General features: G+C 36.7%; 1 protein-coding gene across 1 annotated transcript in view; it reads right to left on the bottom strand.

Annotated features, from left to right (window-relative positions):
- Positions 1 to 3772: 3772 nt before the first annotated feature.
- The window catches only part of FBLN7 (fibulin 7), an 85130-nt gene continuing 66146 nt past the window's right edge, over positions 3773 to 22756 (bottom strand). The window contains exons 5-8 of the mRNA XM_001382043.5: positions 18699 to 18836; positions 16900 to 17037; positions 12345 to 12483; positions 3773 to 9546 (exon numbers count right to left, since the gene is read on the bottom strand). Of these exons, the coding sequence (XP_001382080.2) occupies positions 9174 to 9546; positions 12345 to 12483; positions 16900 to 17037; positions 18699 to 18836 (788 nt within the window). The 3' untranslated portion in view covers positions 3773 to 9173. The remainder of the gene's footprint in view (positions 9547 to 12344; positions 12484 to 16899; positions 17038 to 18698; positions 18837 to 22756) is intronic.

The raw sequence follows: 22756 nt of genomic DNA, 5'->3' as shown, positions 1-22756 counted from the left end.
CTCTTTCCCTCTATTTTATGAATAAATTGCTATAAAGTCATTCTGACTTGAGTAATAATTTCTGGGGACCACATTTTTAAATATTTAGTCCAACCTTTAATTTTTAACCTTACGTTCTGATGAAATATGGTGAAATGTCATACCCCCTCAAGAAAACCAGGTCCTAGAGAAGAATGCCTAAAAGGATCCATCAAAGGATTCTATTACAGTGTCTATATATTAATTGGCCTTACAAAACAAAGGGCCTCTGTCAGCAGTGCCCATCTAGGAGACAGGACTATACATTAACTCTTCCAATAGAGAGTAACCCAAGATAAAGGAAGCCAGGGAACAACTGGTAGACCCACATTTTTTATATTTTCAATACAGAAAGAACTCTGTAGAGGACATTTGCATAAAATAAAAATGTTGGCAAACAAAGGCTTTTTTGAAATCATGAAATTCAGTGTTTAGCTCTGCTTAAAAGAGAAATGAACCACAAGATGATATTTCTAGGTATTGATTGCCAATCCCTATGGAGAGAAGAGCAGAAGCAACATGAAGTGTCTTTGGTGGAAGAATTTTGGTAAACCAGAAACAATAAATGCCCATTTTGAATATTAATTCTAACATACAGGTAACCAAATGTGGATGCCACTGGGCTTCTCATGGATCTGAGTATTGAAGGATCTGCTCTAACCCTGCAAGTGTGTGTGTCCATGTGAGCATGATTCTTCCTCTTGGAACTTTTCACATGTTCTTTGAGATGATTCATAGATATTCTTATGAAAACCCTATTTTAATCCTCTCTGGATTGTGGAATAGTGCTCATAAATAGACATGCTAATTTGCTCAAGCTGTGCATTTGGAAAGACATCATCAGAGAATAGGAATTCAGATGTTTTGATGGATAGTTCCCAGGAAATTGTATTTAACTAGACAGATTAAATATGGCTATTGGATTCTGATACTATTTTGCTTTTGTGATGCCCACTGATAACTCAGTTATCATTTCTTTTTTGTCTATCATCATCTTCTTCATCATTAGCATCCTCAAAAATATATATTTTTTAATTCTTTCTATCCCCAAACCTATATTTTAAGCTGGGGCTGTGCTGAGAAGTTCCCAGTATGTATCAGAGGCAGAACCTAAACCCACATTTTTCTGATTCTAAGACCAACTTTATCCATCAAGACACCTTGCCTTGCAGTAGTCTAATCAGCATCAAAAAAAGAAATGAGATTAGTCTGGAATGATGATAGGTCAACTACAAGGTGCTCTACATACCCACCAACATCATCACACCTTAGACCTCTTCACCACCCAAAACTACTCAACTTCAATATTTTGAATTCTGAAATTTCCTTTTCTGCCTACAATTTCCTATTTTGCTGCTTCTTCCATTGTCTGCCTTCTCCTAAACCTGGTCCTCACTGTCTCTGCAAACTTTAGTCCCTTCATCTCTCTTATTTTTCCATTTCATCATCCCTATCCTGTCTTTATTTATCTTCTGAGTTTTGGAGCTATGATTAACTTGTTCAAAAAGGGAGTGACATCTCTTTGCTCCACATTCTTTTATCTCATGTTCTAACTTCTTTATCTCTGAATCATGCCTGTAATCCACATCACCCTTCTCTTTTCCTATCCCTGAACTATAGATCACTTCCAAGGGAAGTCAAGAGGCCATGCCTAAAAGATCCCCTAAAAATTCCTGTTTTCTTCAGTTTATCTACTTTGGCCACTGACTCTTTTGCTACTATCAACCACCTCCTTTGCTTAGATACTTTCTCCTCACTTATTGTTCATGTCAAAGTCTTCTCTTAACATTCTTCCTTGCTAATGCTACTTATCTTCCTGTGTTTCATTTCTCATGACCTAAGTATATGTGTCCCCAAAGACAATGCCCTATACTCTCTTTTCTTTATACTCTCTATTTTAGTGATCTCATCTCTTCACATTGTTTTAATTATCATCTTAAGTGGATGACTCCAAATATAGGTATCCAGCCTTAATATCTCTCCTAAATGCCAGTTCTGCCTTTATACCTATCCATTGGCCCTCCCTATCTGGATATTATAGTGACACTTCAAATTTAGTAAGCCTAAAACTTAATTCAGCAACTTTAGATGGGTTGTGTGTTGGGGGGGGGGGGGGGGACGAAGAAATAGGGAAAAGGGAAAAGTCCATTGTTTAGCGAGTTACTAGTTTAGGCCTTTGTTTCTTCTTCATTCACCTTCCATATTTTTCATAGCCTTTCAATTTTTCTCCTTACTTCTAGTCTGTCTTCTTTATGGTTTATCCTTCAGATTATTAGGGGTAAAATTTATGGTTGGACTGAATATATTTTTAGTTGGTTGTGAGGGACTAAATCCCAATGAATTACCCAAGTCAGAATGGCTTTTATGGTAGTTTATTTACAATAAAGGGAAGAAATTAAGGAAACGAGAGAGAGAAAGAAAGAAGAGAGATAGCTACTCTGGCCTGGTCTGAACCAGGCAGGAATTCAGAGGCTAAGGTGGGGGGGGGGGGTGGGGGCAGAGGATTAAATTTAACATGGCTTCTAGCCAGGAGGCCTCTTCCAAGATGAAGGATCTCTCCAGAGGCTAGTAACTTCAGAAAGGTAAGGAAAAGGAGTCAGCCTTTTCACTTACCATGTGGCAGTCCAAGGGGAAGCAGATTGAGATCTCAAGCCCGAGCTCCTCCATGGTCAAATTCCAAGATGAAGACTCCTCATAGGAAGTGACCGGGGAAATATAAAGACAGTTCTTTGTGTCACTTCCTGTGCCTTATGGGTACCAATGGTGGCTTAAACTTGGCTTTGGCCTGCCCAGGAGGCAGTCAGTTGTTTCTGATTTGTCACTTGCTAGCACACGTGGCTCATAGACCTTCCTCCCCCACACTTAATCCTCAAGTGGGCGTGTCTACATTCCTGGTGGCTAAAATTCTAAAGAATAAGTAGGGTGGAGTAAATCTAAAATTCACACACAGATGCTAAATTAATCTTTTCATTAAATCCTTCCATCATATCTTAGAATCAATACTCTGTACTGATTCCAGGGCAGAAGAATGGTAAGGGCTAGGCAAGAAGAAGGGTTAAGTAGTTTGCCCAGGTTCACAAAGCTAGGAAGTGTCTTAGGCCATACCTAGGGCCTCTTTCTCTAAGCCTGAACCTTAATCCACTAAGCCACCCAGCTGCCCCCAGATACTAAAATAATCTTGCTGGGGTAAAAATCTTAAAACCATTTTTCAGTAATTCTTAATTTATCTATAATACAAACTACATAATTTGGGGCCAACCTATGCTTATGGTCTTTGCTAACATTATTCTCTTTTCATGCCCTCTACTTTCCAGCCAAAGTAGACTACCAGCCATGGCAAAGCTGACATTCAATTTCCTACATTAGTGAATTTACCCAGACCACCCCCCTCTTGCCTAGAATAAATTCCTTCTTCATCTCCAGCTCTCAGAATCCTTAACTCTCAGATGCCACTTCTTGGGTACCTCTCCTCCCAGCTATGAGTTCTTTTTTCCCCTCAAATATTCTTATAGTATCTTATCTGGATCTCTCCCTTGTCCTCATAACTTCCACACTTATTTGTAAAAATGTTGTTACCTCTGTTTCCAAGTAGGATGTAAACTCTTCAAGGTTAGAGACTTTTTCTATTTTTGTATTCCCCATGATTAGCATCCTGACATACATGTATTAGTTGCTTAATAAATGTTGATTTGAATTGTTCATTCTTTATGGATAAGTACCCCCTTTTACCTTTTTGAAAAATCTCAAAAGGAGATCAAACGTAAATTGTTTTTTATTTTATTGGATCAAGAATCTTCTTATTTATTCAAATAACTCATGTGAAAAATATACATGCATAACGGAGCATTTGGCAATTAATATACAGAAACACAGATGAATGAGCGCCCTCCCAGAATCAAACAAAAGATATCTAATTGCTGAAGGTGGTGATGGTGATAAGAACTATAATGAGGGTAGGGCAGCTGGAGTTTGGTCTCATGGTACCAAAATTTGGAGATAATCTACAGCACTTACATTTTTCTTATAGTGCAGAAAACAATTGAGCTTAACACCTACATAGCAAGAATAATTAAAATGGGAAACTTAAATGACATTTCCTCCTCCACCATGGACACTTGGTAGTTCAGATAGGTTCCTCTTTGGTCTACCACACTCTGCTTCTTTCCCCTTCTATGGAAGCCTCCCCCAAATTAGTCTCATCATTTTTGACATTCAATTTCCCCTACAGTGGGCTGGTATCTCAGAGATTCAATTCAACTGAATTGCCTCAAGCACTTTAATTTTTGTTATGGTTCTGCTGGTGGAGGATCTGACAGCACTGAATACTTCCTTCCTTTTCCTCTATCTTCATTCCTAGACTAGGTCCTACATGGAGTAAACAATTAGCAGCATGGAGGCAAGTCTATAGCATGGCTAAAATCATTTGTCTATCTAAATGTGTTACTACCAAGTCAAATGGATGGGGATGTAGATGCATTCTTTAGACTACGAGATCTTAAAAACATAGGTCTACTATACTGAGGACTTATTATTTATAGCATGGACATCAATATGAACATAATATGCACATCAGGCTCTATAACACGTTCCTAAGATACAGCTAATTCTAAATAATGATTTTGCCTTCCACAACTACAAAATTAGAGGTTTGTCAGAAACAACCCTTTTACAACTCTTTTTTTATAACTAATATTCTTTGTATTCCTTCTTCAGATTCCTTTCCTATACCGAACAATTTATTACAACGATTTAATGCTATTTTGTCTTTAATTCACATGATTTAGAATTAGAAGAGAACTTACAACTCATTTAGTAAACCCCTTAATTCTTACAAAGAGAATGATTTCAGAGTAGCTAAGTGGCTCAGCAGATAGAGACCTAGTCTTGGAGATGGAGTCCTGGGCCCAAATCTGGCCCAAGACATTTCCTAACTATGTGACCATGGGCAAGTCATGAAATGCAAAAACAAACAAACAAACAAACAAACAAAAACCTGCCTAGCCTTTACTGCTCTTCTGCCTTGGAACTAATACTTGTCTGAATTCTAAGACAGAAGGTAAGGTTTTAAAAAAAAAGAGAGAAGATTTGGTTGCAAAGTTATTTTAAAAAAAGAAATGCTTTTATTTCACAAGAAAAAAAAGGTTATTAAGAGCTCAGCCCATTTTCCATTATTCAAGAGCCAATTCTCCAATTTGTACACTGTACAGACCCCTCATGCTTCCTGTCTCTTATTCATTCAAAGTTATTTTACATCTTCCCAATAGAGAGAGTAAGAATAAACAGAAGAAGCAAAAATCAACTCAGACCTTTTCAACATTTTCTTCAAACATTTGGGGGGTTTCTTGGGTAAAGGGAGAAGGATGAAATATTGATATCACATATAACATTAGTTCATGGAGGTCTTCCTGCTCTTTTATTGAGCAGGAGTTGTATGTAGGAAGACAAGGTTTCTTAGCTATTTTTTTGTATCACGGAATGCTTTGACAGTCTAGTCAAGCCTATGGATCACCCCTCCCCCCTTTAAATATCCAAAGGAAAACCTAACTTTCATGTAGAGGCTAGTGAAAATAAAGATGCAATTATTTTTTCTTATCCAAGTTTACAGATCCTCTTAGATCTGTCTACAAACGTGTGTATGCCAAATTTAATGAACCTTTATGCTAACTTACTTTAAAAATAAAATTATTCAGTGTTTTCTCATTAAAACTCTATTATTCTAATCAATAAAAATAGATAATATTTATTCTTATGTTTGGTAGAATGAATATGGAAGACAAAATATCTTTTTATCTGAATTAAATAACCCAACTTGGTGGTGAATTTTTAAATGGTCTCAAAAATGCTTTTAAAATTTTTCTTTGATCACCAGTACTATACTGTTGAATATGAGGAAAGAATAAAAATTAAGATTATAGCTGGGGATTGCTTAGAGGAGTCATTATATTCAATCTATGCAGCTCAAAATCTATTGTCCCATAACCTGTTGCTTTTGGTCATCATATTTTTTGGAACTTCCTAGTTACTGTGCTGAAACGCTTCTTCTAGCTAGGCATGTTGCAACCTTATCAACAAGGTTGGGATGTATCTGAATTCCTAAGTTTGTGTGACCACATTTACTACCCCAATAAGATGGAATAACTTTGGACTTTATTTTATTTGGGTAGAAAGGCCTCCTTGACCATTCTCAACAAGGTCTATACAAGTTTTTCCCCATGGAGTTCTGTAGTTTTCCTCTGAGACATCCATATAACTCTTTCTTATGGCTTACAGATGAGCTATTTGACTTTCAAAGAACTGAACTCATGGCATGTATGGGCTTTGCCAATACAATAGTGTCAATCTGTCAGCACTACCCAAAAGTGGGACAACACTAAAGTCCCCATAGCCACAGAGTGGAGCAGTGACATTTCACTTCTAACCCTTTCTGAGTATTGTTTACTGAAAGGTATTGGAGAGGAGAAAAGGTTGCCCCAGATAGCAGAATGCCCTTTACCTCCTCACTTTAGCAGCTGTCACACTAGGAGAAAAGGTAGAGTATGTAGTAAAATCTGGGGACTAGTGGGCAGCTTAGAGTATGCAGGGATCATGAAAAATAGACTTCTGCCTATGCAAATTTGGTCATTGTGTATACAGAATTATTTACAGTATGCTAAAAAGGCCTATCTGCTCCCTAAATATCTTTTCCATCAGCCTCCTCTAGTATCTGAAATACTCATCATTTAATTCACTCCTGAGTTCAAGTTCTCTCTACATAGAACAGCCTAATAAAATTAAAATCTATTCCTTGAGAGGAATGACATTAGCACATATTAATAAGCACTAGTTTACCTAGTAAAGACCAATGGGACACTATACAGGTATTTAGTGGGAGAAGATTGATCAAACTAAGGGCCTTCTGAGGGCAAGAGGCCACTATAACTGAGACTATAGGAAGACATAGGTAATTAGCAATTGAATAAATGTTTGTTGAATAAATGAATGAATGAATGAATGAATGAATGAATGAATGGAAAAGGTGTCAAAAAGGGAAAAGAATTGGCAAAGCTAAAACAATGTCTATCTCAAAATTTCACCTTGGGTTGGCCCTATGGGTCAATGTAATCAAAGTCTCCCTAAATATGGCAGGAAAATTGATAGGAGGGGACCACCAGTGGCATGGATCCTGCTACAGGGAGCCTACTAGAAACCTCTTAAGCTAAGGATATTTTCCTGAAAGAGAAAAACCTTTTAAAATTCTTGTTTGGCTTTGATATTGTACCAGAATAGCTCATCCTATACAGTCCTCACTGGCCATATGAATCATCACCTCAATAGACCTAAATGGAGGATCCTGTTATATGAAAGGCTATTCATTATTTTAGTTGCCTCACATGTCATTGGGGTTATTTTTCATTTCTGAATAATGATATTGCCTTTAATACCTGCAAAAGCAGAGGTGGAGCTCTCTTAGAAGCAACCTTTTCATATCTTACCTGTAATTCCTAACTTATCTGATTTGGCAAGACAAAACAATTTATTGAGTCACCAATTAAGTCTGAGAAAATGGGGAATTTTGAGAAATAGGTTTGTGGGGGAAGACCTATGAGTCAATGATGATTGGGAGTTTCATTATCCAAATAAAAACCTTGTGGGAGAAAAATGCCCATTTTTAATCAGTTCAACATAATGTGACAAATGAAGATATTTGTATTCATTAGGACAATCTCATCTCTAGGACTCACAAAACTACCTTTATTTTTCCATTGACATAGTAAAATTTTCTCCAGGTCCTTAGGTAAGGAAACTCTGTTTATCAATGTAAATCAGACCCTTCTCTGCAATTTTTAGAAAGTTTCCTAGAGAACTGAGTCTCATATCCAGTATGTGTTAAAGGCAATATTTGAATCCAGGCCTTCCTGTCTCTGAGGATTGTCCTCTATCCTCTATGCCACTTCACTTCTCAGTGCCATATAAAACTTAGACAAAATACATTGAATAAAAACTCATAATACTTTTTAAAAAAGATATATGCTATGAAATTTCAGTAATGGTAATAAACAGATCTCTTGGATACATGCATGTTCTCTATTTCCCCTCTCTAGTATTTTCTTTCTGTAATCACTAGGAAAGCATCTAATTACTTGGGTTGGGAATTAACCATATGGGGAAAATGGCAGCTGGAATTTTTTCCCTGAAAAATTTATGACCAGATGATGGGCTTTTCAATATTCCATCTAGATAGACTTTGGTAGTTACTTTTTTTCATGGAAATTACGAATTCATCAACAAATTACCTTGCTTGCTTTTATTCTTCCCATTTCTATCAGTTTCTTTGAGCTAGTCAGCAAACAAGAACCATATCAATGCATCTAAATGGCGCCATGTTGTTTTATGGGCCGAAGTCAGGAACAAGGGTCAGAAAAGCAGAGTTTATTCAGTTGTAAAATGGAGTTATTAATATATGGCTCTGCTTCTCAGGAAGTGTTTATTTCTAGTAATAGCAAGGTCTCCTTTATCTATTATAGATATACTATTTAATCTTCTTGATTCAAAGGTTTATAAAGAGGATTGCAGATCATCCTCAACTTCTTTGAATAATGTACTGACATATGTACAGTGGAACTCATAATAAATGGTGCTGAGGGACAAAGATAGAACCCATATTAAAGGTCTGAACAGTTTTCTGCATCATGGCAGGGAGAGACTTATGACATTTCCCTATGTTTTGAGGAAATGTGATCTAACCTGTAATATTGTTAAATCCACAAGCCGGCAAGTGCTATGTTGTAGGATTTTATTCTAATAAAGGAAGAGCTTGAAGGTCATCAGAAAAGTATATTTTGTCCTTTCCTACCCTCAACTAACTCCGAATCGCATTACTATTCTCACAGTGCTTAGAGACACTTTCCATTTCCTGTGGAAGACTTGAGAATGTTAGTGCATAATCTGGAAGAACATTAAGGCAGAAACCATTCAGTGGTGTCAGTGACTTGAGAACACTTCAGGACCATCATGCAGAACAGCGGCATTGTAGTGATCAAAAAGCTTCCATGACTAAGGCATGAGCTTGGTTAAGAAGTGGGAAGGGTCTTTAGAACCAGTGCCCAGAGCTGAGTCCTTGGTAAAGAGAAGCAATCCCGAGCTACTGGCCCTTGTGACCACCCCATACACCCCTCTTAGAAGTCATAGGGTGACACAAAAACAGTGATCTTAGACACATGGTTAGCCTGGAAGGTGCGATCTAGATACTCTGACATGTCAACATCCACCTCTAATGTCTGTGGCCCTCTCAGGCTTTGGACAAGGATCAGTTCCCCGGTCTGTCTATCAGAGCGCTGCATCACGAAATGTCCCCGGCTGTTTCCTCCTACAATCCCAAAGCGCAAACTATCAGGCCCTGGCCTGCCAGGAGCTGAAGCTGTAGCCATGCGGAACAGCGTGATCGGTGTCTTCAGGCTGGAAGGTAGTGCAAGATAGTGAAAAGAGATGGTCTTCGGAGCATGGTGGCAAGATTTGCTGTCCATGGGGCAGGGGTTGCGTTCACATTGGCTGTAAAACAAAGAAAGGGTGATGCTTTAAGACCGAGGATGGGTATGTTTATCCACAAGCATGCTATGATGGATTCTCAAAGCATGATTTCCCTACACCACTCCCTACACATACTTATTTTGTTCTAACCTGTTTGTTCCCCAACCACTCATTCCAGGGAATGGTTATCCAAGGGACTTTCAATAGTCAGGTTTCTACCACACCTGCATAAGTATGAATTGGACACAAATATAGTCAATTCCATTAAAGGAGTAGTGGAGTGAAGATGTCCCTTTGATTCCTCATCCCATCACTGATTTATCAAATACAGAATTTATCAGATGGTATCAGGAATGATGTATTCCACATACTTTTTATATATGTCATACTTCCCTGAAAAATATAGCTTGTGTAAAATATGAATATAGCCTATAGTCAGTATTATTTTTCAGTGTGTACTGACATACATTGGCAATATGACATGTACCATACGGCATTAGATTTAACACCCAAAAGACCTAGGTTAAACTTTTCCCCCTGATAGTAAGTGTGGCCGTGGACAAGTCACTAAACTTTTTTGAGCCTTATGTAACTCTCTAAAGAGACCTAGCTTTTATAGAGAGCTTTAAGATTCGCAAAACTTCTTAAATGTTATCTTCACAACAACCCTGGAAGGTAGGCACTATTATTACTCCCATTTTACAAATGAGGAAACTGAAGCAGACAGTGGTTAACTGGCTTGCCTAGTATCAATCTGAAGCAGAATTTGAACTCCTTTCTTCCTAATTGCAGATCTAGCACTCTCTCCACTGAGCCATCTAATTAGTTTCCTCCAGGGATAAGAATTGGACCTGTGATTTCATCAGCATAGGGAATTCACAGAGGAGGAAACTCACTCTGTCAATGCCAGTTGGCATTTTGTCTGCAACTTATAGCCTTAGAATTGCCTAAATTATTAAATGTTTAAGAAATTTGATCAAGAACATATAACAAATATAGGTCAGAAATCTTAAACCCAGGTCTTTCTGGCTCCAAGGCTACCTACCTTTCTAGGACTATAAATTTAGAAGGGTTGTGGTCTACCTCAAAGGAGGGAATTCTTCCTTCAACAAAATCACAGATCCTTGACAGATTGACATAATATGTCTGTATGCATGTATATTTTTCTCTCAAAGGATACCATTTAATAAGCACAACCCATATTCGAGACTGGTCTATATTTGGACCACTAGAGTAAGAGTATTTTTCAGATAACTGAATTTAATTCATTTACTTTTCTATTTCTATTATACAGGATTAAAATCCACATGTATTCATTTTCTCTCCTTTATTAGACATATGCTATTTTTGTTTAATAACAACTGGTGTTGCTGGTGTTCTTGCTTTTAATTTTTCCCCAACCCAAACCCTTCTCATCAATTATATCTCTCTGGTCTTGTTGGTTTCCTGCTTAAAAATCTTTTCATTGGTTTTTATTGTCTAATAAATAAAATAGAAACTCTTAGCCTAGCATTCCAGGACCTCCATAACCTAATTTATTCATTCATGTATTAAATTTCCAATATGTGCAATGTATTGTGCTGGGCCTTGAGGGAGATACAAATATAATCATCCTTTTCAGGTACCATATTTTGCCCATCCCATATCGCAGTCAAATCATCCTGCTCTCTCCTGATTCTATTCTCTTCTGTCTTTCTTTGTTCTCAGAATCTCTTTTGTCTGGAGTATATTCTTCCTTACTGTCCCCCATCTTCACCCATTAAAATCTTTCCCTTCCATCAAGGCCCAGCTCAAACTATTTTTTAAAGGATTCCCAACAAATTCTGCCAGATGGAAATGACCTCTCCTCCCTCAAATTCTTCGTATCATTTAGTATACTTGAATAAATAAATAAGCATACTTATTTGTGTCAAAGTCTTATCTCTTTTACTAGATTATAAACTCCTTGAGGTCAAGATATATATGCCCTGATCCATCTTTGCATTCCCAGTGTCTGGCATATAGTAAGCAGTTAAAAAATTCTTGTTGGTAGTTTGATATTTGCACCCCCAGTGCTTGGCATATAGTAGATGCCTTAGAAATGTTGCTTTGAATTGACTACTAAATCCCAATTTTATATTTTCACAATTACTCTAGGTTATTGCTATTGTTAAAAACAAAAAAATACTATATTATATTGTGATTTGGTTGTCTTCAGAGACCTTTTTACTCTTTAATTTATATTTTCAAGAATTTGAGTTGGACGGGACTTTAGAGATCATCTGGTCTAATATAATGACTGTTTCTGGATGTTTGTGACTGCTAGAAATATGACACATATATTAATACTAAAAACTATTCCTTTGAATCTTAATAATATGGCTGTAATAGATATATAATAAATAAAATATCTATAAAATTTATGACCCTAAAGTACACATTTTTGTATATACGTGTATATTTCTTCTCTAGAAAGGAAATTTTTGGGACATGCCACTAGGGCACTCTGTAATACATTACTAAAACCCTATTTTTCTACAGCAATAAGATTCAAAATACACTTATTCTCACAAGCATCTATTGGACAAGAGCTATTAATCTCATTTTATAATTAGAAACAGAAATATTCAGGGAAGATAAGTGACTTGTTCCAGTTCACACTTTTAGCCAATGGTGGAAATGGCTAGTTGTCTGGACGGCCAGCTCCACAGATTTTTCTCATTAGAAAATGTTACCTCCCCTGAGCCCCACTAAAGAGTTGAAGACCATTAAAAAAAAAGACCTTTGGTCCCTCTAGGTTAAAGTGACCCCATAAAGGAGACATCTCTGACTTTACTTACAATGAAGATGTTTTCACATAGCTCACATTACCGCTACTCTTTGGACACTCAGGATTGACACACTGAAAACTGCCACCTGTGTTAATACATGTGGTCCCTCGGGTACAGGTATGTTGAGAATCTGCACACTCATCAATATCTGTAACACACAGGGAGAAAAATAGCAAAAAAAAAATGAAGTATCAAGATTTTTCTCCAGTATCAGACAAAATGTATGGGAATTCCTTTTCTTCCTCAGATTGCAAGGAATTAAGAGGATATACAGGAAATGAAGGATTGTACTTGCTGACAGTTCTTCCAAATCTTTATTTTTTCTTTTATAATTGTAATTTATTCACTTAATGTTCATTTTTAAAAAATTTGAGCTCCAAATTTGCTCCTTCTCTTAGTACCCTCTATTAAGAAGGCAAGCAGTATAATATAAATTATACATGTGAAGCCATGCAAAACATATTTCCATATTAACTATGTTGCAAAAAACAAAAAAGAAAAACAAAGATATGTCAATCTGCACTCAGAATTCATCAGTTCTCTCTCTGGAGGCAGATAGCATTTTTCATTATGGGTCCCTTTGAATTGTAATGTATCATCGTTTTGTTCAAAATAGTTATATTTTTACAGTTGATCCTTCCTACAATATTGCTGTTACTTTGTACAACATTGTCCTGGTTTTGCTCACTTCACTTTGCATCAGTTCATATAAGTCTTCCTAGATTTTTCTGAAACTATCCTCTTTGTCATTTTTTACAGCACCATAGTGTTCCTTCACAATCATATACCATAACTTGTTCAGATAATTCCCATTGCATCTTCTTGATTTTTAGTTCTTTGCCACTACAAAAAGAACTGCTATGAATATTTTTGTGTATATATATATATATAAGTCCTTTCCTTTCTCTGATGTCTTTGGGATAGAAACCTAGTAGTTATATTTCTGGAACAAAAGATATGCTCAGTTTTATTGATTTTTATGCACAACTGCAAACTGTCCTCCAGAATGTCTGGGCCAGTTTGCACAGTTTGCAGTTCCATCAATAGTGCGTTAGTGTATGTGTGTGTGTGTGTGTGTGTATATATATATATATATACATATATATATATATATATCCATCAGAATTTGTCATTTTTCCTTTTCTGTCATGTTAGCCAATCTGAGAGATACAAAACAGTACCTCAGAAATATTTTAATTTGTATTTCTCTAGTCAATAGGAAGTTAGAGCATTTTCCATATAACAATTGATAATTTTGATTTCTTCATCTAAAAACTGCCCATTTATTTTGGCCATTTGTCAATTGGAGAATGGCTCTTCTTTTATCATAAATCTCACTCAATTCCCTATGTATATGAGAAATGAGGCCTTCAGAGATGTAAATTTTTTCTCCATTTTCTTGCTTTCCTTCTAATTTTAGTTGTATTGGTTTTGTTTAGGCAAACCCTTTTTAATTTAATACAATCAAGATTATCCATTTTACTTCCCATGATCCTTTCTGTCTCATTTTTCCTATATCCATAAATCTGACAAGAGACCTTGATAATTTTATATAAAATGCTGTCTTCTCCCTAACAATATACATTCTCCAAATGAATTTACTTATTCAAAGTCACATAATTTGGTGTCAGAACAGGGAATAGAACATAAATTTATGATACAAAATGCAGTGTAATTCTTGTTTTATTTTGCCCTCTCACTAACCCCTTGATTTTGCATTTGAAAAAACAGGTCTAAGAAATTGAATTGTCTTTACTGAGGCTGCACAGTAAATGAATGAGCAATTTTATTGTTGTTCAGTCATTTTTCAGTCATGTTTGTCTCTTCATGACATCACTTAGAGTTTTCTTGGCAAAGATGCTGGAGTTTATTGCTAATCCTTTTTCCAACTCATTTTACAGATGAAGAAACTGAGGCAAATGGGGAAAGTGACTTACCTAAGGTCACATAGCTAGAAAGTTCTGAGACCAAATTTGAATTCAGGAAGATGAGTCTTTCTGACTCCAGGTCCAGCACTCTCTCCATTATATCACCTAGCTGCTACTAGGTAAATCAAGTATTCAAATCCATATATTCTTGGCAGTAATCCAGTGCTTTTTCTATTATGCTATGGTATATGCCACAATATTACTGGGCATTTTGCTTTGTGTTATCTGCACCTTCATCATATACTATAGCACATAACTCTTTCATATATATGTGTATATATATATATATATATATATATATACACACACACATCTTTATTTCACGACTTAGATTGTAAATTCCCTGAGGATACCAGGATTATATTTTCTACTTCTTAGATATCCCTATTGTTAATGATTATAATAATGTTGAGTATAAAATATTTATGATATATTCACCTGGCCAAACTTATGATAAGCCTCTCCAAACTGAAGGCTATAGATTTAGGTACCTTAGAACTAGTCCAATACCTTCATTTTATAGGTAAGGAAACTAAGAACTAGTAAGTAAATTGACTTGCCCAAGGTATTTAAATGACAGAGATAGGATCTGAACCAGATCCTCTTTCTCAAATCTCAGAATCACAAAGTTTGAAAGGTGGAAGCAGCCATCATCTTGTCCAAATGACACAAAAAGAATATCCCACTATAACATAAAAGTTGTCATACAGTATAAAACCTCTGTTTTAAGACTTCTAATCATGAAAAAAATCCATTTAGTACAGCTCAAATTATAGGTAACTTTTTTTTGACAATAAACTAAAATTTGCCATTGTTCCTGGTTCTTTCTTCTGGAGACAAACAGAAAGTCTCATCCTTGTCCACCTGGTAGCTCTTCAATTAATTTAATGCAATGTCCCTCCTGAGTTTTCTCCCTCCCCCCAAGTGAAACATGCTCACTTTCCTCAACCAGTTCTGATTTGATGGACTCAAGACCCTCTGCTGTTCAAGTGTCTCGTTGGGACACTCTCTATATCAATATCCTTCCTAAAGTATGACTCCCAGGTCTGAACAAAGTACTCCAGATTAGGTCTAACCAAGGTGGAGTATAGTAGGAGTATCTCCTCAATATTTCCAGAAGCTATTAATTAACTTTTAATTTTGTAGGGGAAGGAGGTAGTCACATCACACCCCTGACTCCTATGGGGTTTTGCAGTCCACTAAAATATGCAGATCCTTATCAGAACAACTATTGCCTACTTTTGTCCCTCCCCCAGCCCTTTATGGTTGTGAACCTGATATTTTATACTCAAGTACACATCTTTACATTTATCTCTATTGAATATCTTAATGGATTTGGTTTGGTACTTTAGCCTGTCAAGATTGGATCCTGACTGTCATCTGGTATGTTAGCTCTCCCTCTCTATTTTGTGTCATCTGAAAATCTGATGACCCAGTTCTCTTCTGCTAGCAAGGCTGGTGCTCAGAAGACAGACTGTGGGATCCATCCCAAAGAACTTCATGATACAGATGTGACTTAGAATGATCATTACAATTTAGTATCACTAGAATTCTATTCTCATTGGCATAATGAAGAAACATCTCTTCTTCCCTTCCCCCTAGCATTATCTTTCACTCATAAATTTGCAGCACTAATTTTCTTCTGTCCAGCTATCATTTAAAATTTTTTTAAATAAATTTTGAAATGTTAGGAAACAACTGAAACTTTAGACCATACATTCTACTAGCAGTGAAGATGGCAAATGACAAATGGGTATTACTGAAGTTACACCTTCAGCCTCTCTGTTTCTAGTTGGCATAAATTCTCCTCCTACTTCTTGTGTCCAGTTTGGCTAGGAAGACAGTGCATCTGCTTTACGGTGTTGTTCTGCAGTGTACAAAGGACTGCCTTGCATGGTGAGGTTTACAGAGTCTGTTTTCAGTCCCCTCTAATTTCTCATTCTGGAAGGGACATCTGAGGACACCTACTCTAATCACTTCATTTAATAGGAATTAGGAAACTAAGACCCAAGGAGGATAAGTGACATTATCAGAGCAATATCCCCTTTCAGTTCTCCTTTCTCCCCTTCATAGTATAATATCTTTACTGTCCTCTAGGAAAGTGGTCTCCAAGTAGGAATTAGGTCTCTCTAGGGAGGTCATGGCCTGACCTCAAGAAATTTATGAACAACCAATCTGAGTGAAAATGGGGTCACATCCCACCCTCCATGAATTTGTCAACCACAAGGTATAATACTATATCATTAACTATGGGATTATCTCTAACATAATCATATCTACTCATATTCCCTACTCCCCTCTACTGTGCAAGCTTCAAACCTCTCTCTTCAGAGCCAGGGATTAGCACCTTAAAGAAGTTACAACTTTGAAAATAGTTACCTATTTAAAATCTTTTATATATGATATTTTTTACTTCTATGACACAACCATGGAGACTGGAATATTTAGGGGCTATATTTGTAAGACTGATCATTTCTAGTTCTTTGCTCTCTCCCTCCCCAACCCTACTCCCTTTTTTTCAGTAACTAGAAAGTTGAAACAGAATTAGGATTGAAGTAGAGGTCTTCCAATGTGCTCTGCATTCTCTCCTCTGATTCCCAACCAAAGGTCTTTTTGATTAGAAGGAAATAACTCACCTTCACAGCTTTTTCCATCCTCAAGGGTTCTGTAACCAGCTGGGCAAGAGCAGCGGAAGGATCCTGGGGTGTTAATGCAGTTGTGCATACAGAGCTGGTTGGCCCCTTCCAACTTGTAAATCTCACATTCATTCACATCTGTGGAAAAAACAAATTATCCACCACCATGAATCTGAGACCAATGCAAGTTGTAAAGGCCTGGACCATTTATGTCAATTTACATCCTGGGGTGGGAGTAGGAGTATGTCACCTACATAGCTATTGTCACTTCTGCTTAGTGCAGAGGTTTTATACCTTGGATTTAAAATATATATTTATTGATAAGTATACTTTCATTAAATGAAATTCCTTTGTAATCCTCTGAACTTTATTTTGTATATTTAAATGCATTATTGTGAGAAAGGATCTATAGATTTCACCAGATTGCTCGAGGGATCGTGACATAAGAAGAGTAAAGAACTCTTGACCTTGGAAATGTTCTCGAATACTGCTATTGGACTCTCGGGGAGCTCCCAGGCTGGAATGTGGTGACTTTTGAAGCACAGGAGTCCTTTGCTGGAGGCTGAACTAACTTTTCACAAGGAGATCTTTAGGAGGTTCTGATGAGGTTTTTGTTTGTTTTTATTCCAGAAGCCCAAGGGATGATAGATATAAGGGTGTGGGGTGAAGAGAACAAGCCTGGAAAGAGTCAGTGGGCTGGAGAAGAGGACAATTCTTTCCACTCATCTGTTGGGAGGTAGAGCTGACTCAGTGCCCTCCCAGGCAGGCTGTTGTTAAGGCAGTGAAAGTACATGCGTTTCTCAGCATGCATGCCACCATCTGGGTGTGTCCTTGTTTTGTAGCTGGCAAGTTTAGAAGTCTCAGAGGGCATATTATCTCTATCTAACTCAGTCTACTCTGCACCAAAGCAAAGTGGGCTGAGTATAAGGGACTTTGGAACCCTTAACTGTTTCTTTGAAAAGACTTAACCAACTCCTACCATTATGGGAGGGGAGAGAATCCATTTAAACAGTTGGAAAATGGGGTCATTGTTAAGGTCTTAAATCCAAAGAAAATCTTAGAGTAGTAGCTCTTTTCCAAGTCCAAGTCCCCTGGTCAGCAGAGTGTGCAGGAAAAGGAGATCCCAGTGCCGGTGTGGTACACGAGGGCGGGAAATGGAACAAAACATCAAAGAATAGCAGGGGTACCATCCTGCTGCCACCTCCCATAGAAATGGAGATTGGGTCTCCATTTCACAAAGAAAATATAATGGGGACTTGATAGCTACACCACTATTATAATCAATGTAAATTGTATAAATAATTCAGTCTTCCTCAAACTCCACAATAAATCCTTAGGCATGGTGCTAACTGGAGAATATCCCTGCAGAGATGACAGTGAGAATAGTGGACCTCTAAACAGTCACAATGAAATTTGAAAGGGGGGAAAGCTTGGAGGAAGGGGAGAGATTTTGTGCTCTGTTTTAGAAATGCTGATTGTGAGATGTCTGCAGGACCTTCAGTTCAAGATATTCAAGAAGACACAATCGCTGTTGCAAAGTGACTCAACTCCTTGTTTCATAAAGGCAACACCACTGTGGAACAAGCATGTTCCAAACACAAAGGCAACATCAGAACTTATTTAATTGAATCTGTTTCCTCCTTCTGTCTGAGTCACTCCTTTGGTGGTAGCCAGAACCACGGGGAAGCTTGTGTGGTCTTTCAATCCACTGAAACCCAGAGTCTTAAAAGAGTAATGAATACTTAAGAGTTTGAGGTCAGTCTCTAATCTTGACCCTAAAGGGTACCCTGAGCACTTACCCTGACATATGCTGTTATCTGCTGTGCCTTTCATGTGGAAACCTGCCTCACAGCTACAGTGTTGAGTCCTATCCACCTTGGCACAGCGTGGCTTGCGACTAAAGGCAGGATCATTGGTCACACTCCATTCAGGTGCCGCTAAAGAGAGAAATATCAACTTTAAATCATTCTTGGTGTATTTTGCCTTGGGTCTATGGGAAAGTGCCCTATTCTCAACAATGTAGTGAAGGTTAAACAAGAAATTGAGCCAGGGAGTCAGCAGGGAAGTGTACTGAGCAGCAGTGTGCCTTAAGGCAAAGAGTAAGGAACTTGAGCTCAGGAAAGATGGAGATTTGAATCCTGCCTCTGACACTGATTTGTGACTATAATTGTCATTTAGCCTCTCTGAGACTCAATTTCCTCATTTATAAAATACAGGGAATAATGCCTATAATTCATGCCACTAGAGCTAGTGAGAGAATAAGATGAAATATTGAATTGTAAAGCATTCTGCAAACCTTAAAGTATGGTAGAATTGTCAGTGGCTCCTGTTACTATGATTGTTGCTGATGTTGTTATCTCATTCTTCTCATGTTGTTTGGGCAGGATGATGATGATTGTTGTTTTTAATCTTATTCTCATCTTTGGTTATGGGGTTTAGAGAAATAATCTTGGAATAGTGTATTATTCTGCTAGTTTTTCCTTTACGTTTAATATTCCATGGTCAGGGAAATAAAATGACTGGTTTTTAACTGAATAAATGTATTGGATTGTCAGCTTCCTTTATGCTCACTTAAAAGCATTTTCTGGTCAACTCTAGTAATGGGCAAGATGGTTGAGATGATATATATTTTGTCTTGGTCCTACATGGTTTTTATTCATTCCCTGAGGTCACTATATTTGAAAGCTTTTCACTTTTCATAGTTTGGTCACCATTTTATGTTGACATCTTTTTAAAATGCTTTTAACTTTTTACAGATCAATGCTATTCCAGATGATTGTAGACAATAGTTTTGTCTCTGACAATTGTCTAGTTTTAGTACAGCTTTTTTGTTGAATTCTTAAGAATATTTTGAGTTCTGTATTTGTAATACAGAGATTTGCTATTGATTTATAAAGAATAGTGAACTTACATAAAATTCTGGTGAAAAGCTTCTTATGATGCTAAGTTTTTATAAAATGCAGTGATGTGGCACACAGTTTCTACCATTTCCTTGCATAATCTGTATCAATCAGTATGTCCAGAAACTTTGAGGATATCTTTTGTATAATATTTCATGGGAATACTCTGACCCTATATCATTACCAGAAACCTCTCAATTTCTACAAATGAGTCTGTTTTGCTCAGCCATTTCCTGAATGTTTCTAGGTGAAGTTCATGTGGATGAGTGATTGAGATCACCCATAAAGCATGTTTGATTCCTTTTCAAGGGAGTTCAGATAAAAATGGTCCGTGGACAAGACATCGTCTTGGTACTGTTCTTTCTATTTCGTATTAGGCAGACTGTTATACAATGGATAAAATAGCTGCTTTTTAATAATTGAATAAAAGTAATAGGATGCAAGTTTATCTTTTGTAAGCTCACTGGAAGCACCCTAGGGATATCTTTAATAGAAGGCAGGGTGATAAGGATTATATTACTTTATGTTCATCTTATTTTTCTCATATGTTTCAATAGGGTTCAGATAAAAATAATCCTGGGATAAGTCATTATCCTGCTATTATTATTCTATATTCAATGGTCCACAGACTATAACATAGATAAAATAACTGTGTTTTATGGTTGAATAAAAAGGGGTCTTAGGATGTAAGCTTGTCCTCTTTAGAGGAGAGAACAAGCATTTATCAAGCATCTACTATGCATGAGGCACTGCTAAACCTCTACAAATATTATCTCATTTGATCCTCACAACAACCATTTGATAAAGGTGTTACTATCATCCCCATTTTAAAGTTGAGGAAACCAAGAGAGAAAAACAAAGTAACTTCCCCAGGGCCACACAGCTAGGAAGAGTCTGAGGCTGGACTTGAACTCACTGAGTCACTTTTAGCAGATAGAGTAATTGAGGATGATATAGACTTCATTCTCTTCCCATCAACTGCACAGTCTCTAAATTTTGAAAAGTTTTCATTGCATGCAACTTGGGGATTGTGAGTTTTTGGTATGGTGCCATTTTATTAAAATGTTCTTAAGCTTTTATGGATCAATGTTTTAGCTGAGAAATTTTAGGGAATGGCTCATAGTGTTCATAAACCAGTTTCATTGTAGTTTAGTGATTGAGTTTTTAATATACTTTGCGATCTGTCTCTGTAGTATGGAAATTCATTATCTACTAGTCTTTAAAAGATAGCACACTTCTGAAATATAATTATAGGCATCAGATCATGTATTGCTAGATAAATGGTAGGTATTGAATGCTTACAGCCTGAAGTGATGTGTTGCACAATTTTTACCAACCCCTTACACAATCTACCTTGATCACAAATCTGGGATCTTCTGGGACAATAACCTTTCCATGGTTCCCCATGGTTCCTGGTTCTGAATTGCATTTATAATATACCCTTCTGTTTCCATAATCAAATCCACATGGTCTAGTCTTTTGTGGTCTGCTTGTCAGTATATTGTTGGCTAAGTTCATACAGCTTTTCCTCAGAAGGTCTTTTTGATTTCATTCTTGGACCTTAGTTGTTTCATAGGCTCCTTGCGGAGATAAATCACTTTCGATTACATTCAATAAATGCAATGATTTGTACCTGTTACTAAGCAATTGTTTGCTCTAAGAATGTTTATCAATCCTTCTATTCCTTTTATGGCAAGGAAACAATAATAATATTTCTGTAGCTACCTCAGTGTTAGCTTTATATTTTATTAATATTGAATAGGTTTTTCTTGGGATAATTTCCAGATTTGTTAGGATTTATTTTACAGTGCCTGTCATATATATTAAGAGTGTTATTCTCTTCTGCCTTAGAACCAATATATAGTATAGATTCTAAGATGGAAGGCAAGGTGTTTTTTTTTAAAGATTGTTATTGCATAGATTTTAATTGCTTTAAATGTATTTTTCCAATTTTTCCTGGATTCCAGAATGCCTGTAAATCACTTGATGTGTTCATCCATAGCCTTCTTTTGGGTAGATTTATATTGTGACTTGCATGTATTACTTTCATTTGTTGTATTAATGTGACCTCCAGTTTCAAGCTTCAAGTTTTCAGTCTCTATATTTTCTTGATATATGTTAGGAATTTCATGCTTATCAGGTACAAGCAATATTTTGATATCATTAGAGAAAGACTCCACAAGCAACTAAACCATATTTTTGGTAGAGGCAGGTAGGTGGCTTAGTAGATAGGACGCTACAATCAGAAAGACCTGAGTTCAAATTTGACCTCAGACATTTACTATTTGACCCTGAGAAAATCACTTAATCTTGTTTGCTTCCATTTCCTTATTTGTAAAATGAAGATAATAATAGCACCCACTTCCCAGGATTGTTACCAGGACTAAATGTAATACACAAAGTAGAACAACATCTAGACATAGTAAGTGCTATATAAATGTTAACTATTATTATTATATAGTGTGATATCATCTATATACATTAAGTGATTAATTGGATGTTTTGATCCAACTGCTTAAAATTTGGAAGCTGTACTTGTTTCTATTTTGGAGAGATGATAATGGAATTAAGACTAGACAGGACCATAATTGGTTTCAATTGATATAGAGTAATAAACCCCATTTAAAGTGAATTGTTCTTGACTTTATTATGTTGGTGTTACATTTTAATTAGGGAACAATTTTCCATGTGGGCAACAAATATTTTTATATTTGATATTCTTTGGACTATTTCACAACTGCTTTTGGTAGCTATTATTATTGTCATTCTCCTTTATCAATGGAAGATTCTGTGTTTTTCCTTGGAGAGTATAAGCTCCTTTGGGGCAGCTCAGTGGCTCAGTGGATAGAAAGCCAGATCTGGAGATTTCAGGTCCTGGGTTTAAATCTAGCCTCAGACACTTCCTAGTTGTGTGACCCTGGGCAAGTCACTTAATTCCAATTGCTCTAACCCTTACT

Source organism: Monodelphis domestica, chromosome 1, assembly GCF_027887165.1.
Source record: "Monodelphis domestica isolate mMonDom1 chromosome 1, mMonDom1.pri, whole genome shotgun sequence".
Classification (NCBI taxonomy): domain Eukaryota; kingdom Metazoa; phylum Chordata; class Mammalia; order Didelphimorphia; family Didelphidae; genus Monodelphis; species Monodelphis domestica.
This window is presented reverse-complemented; position numbering and strand designations above follow the sequence as displayed.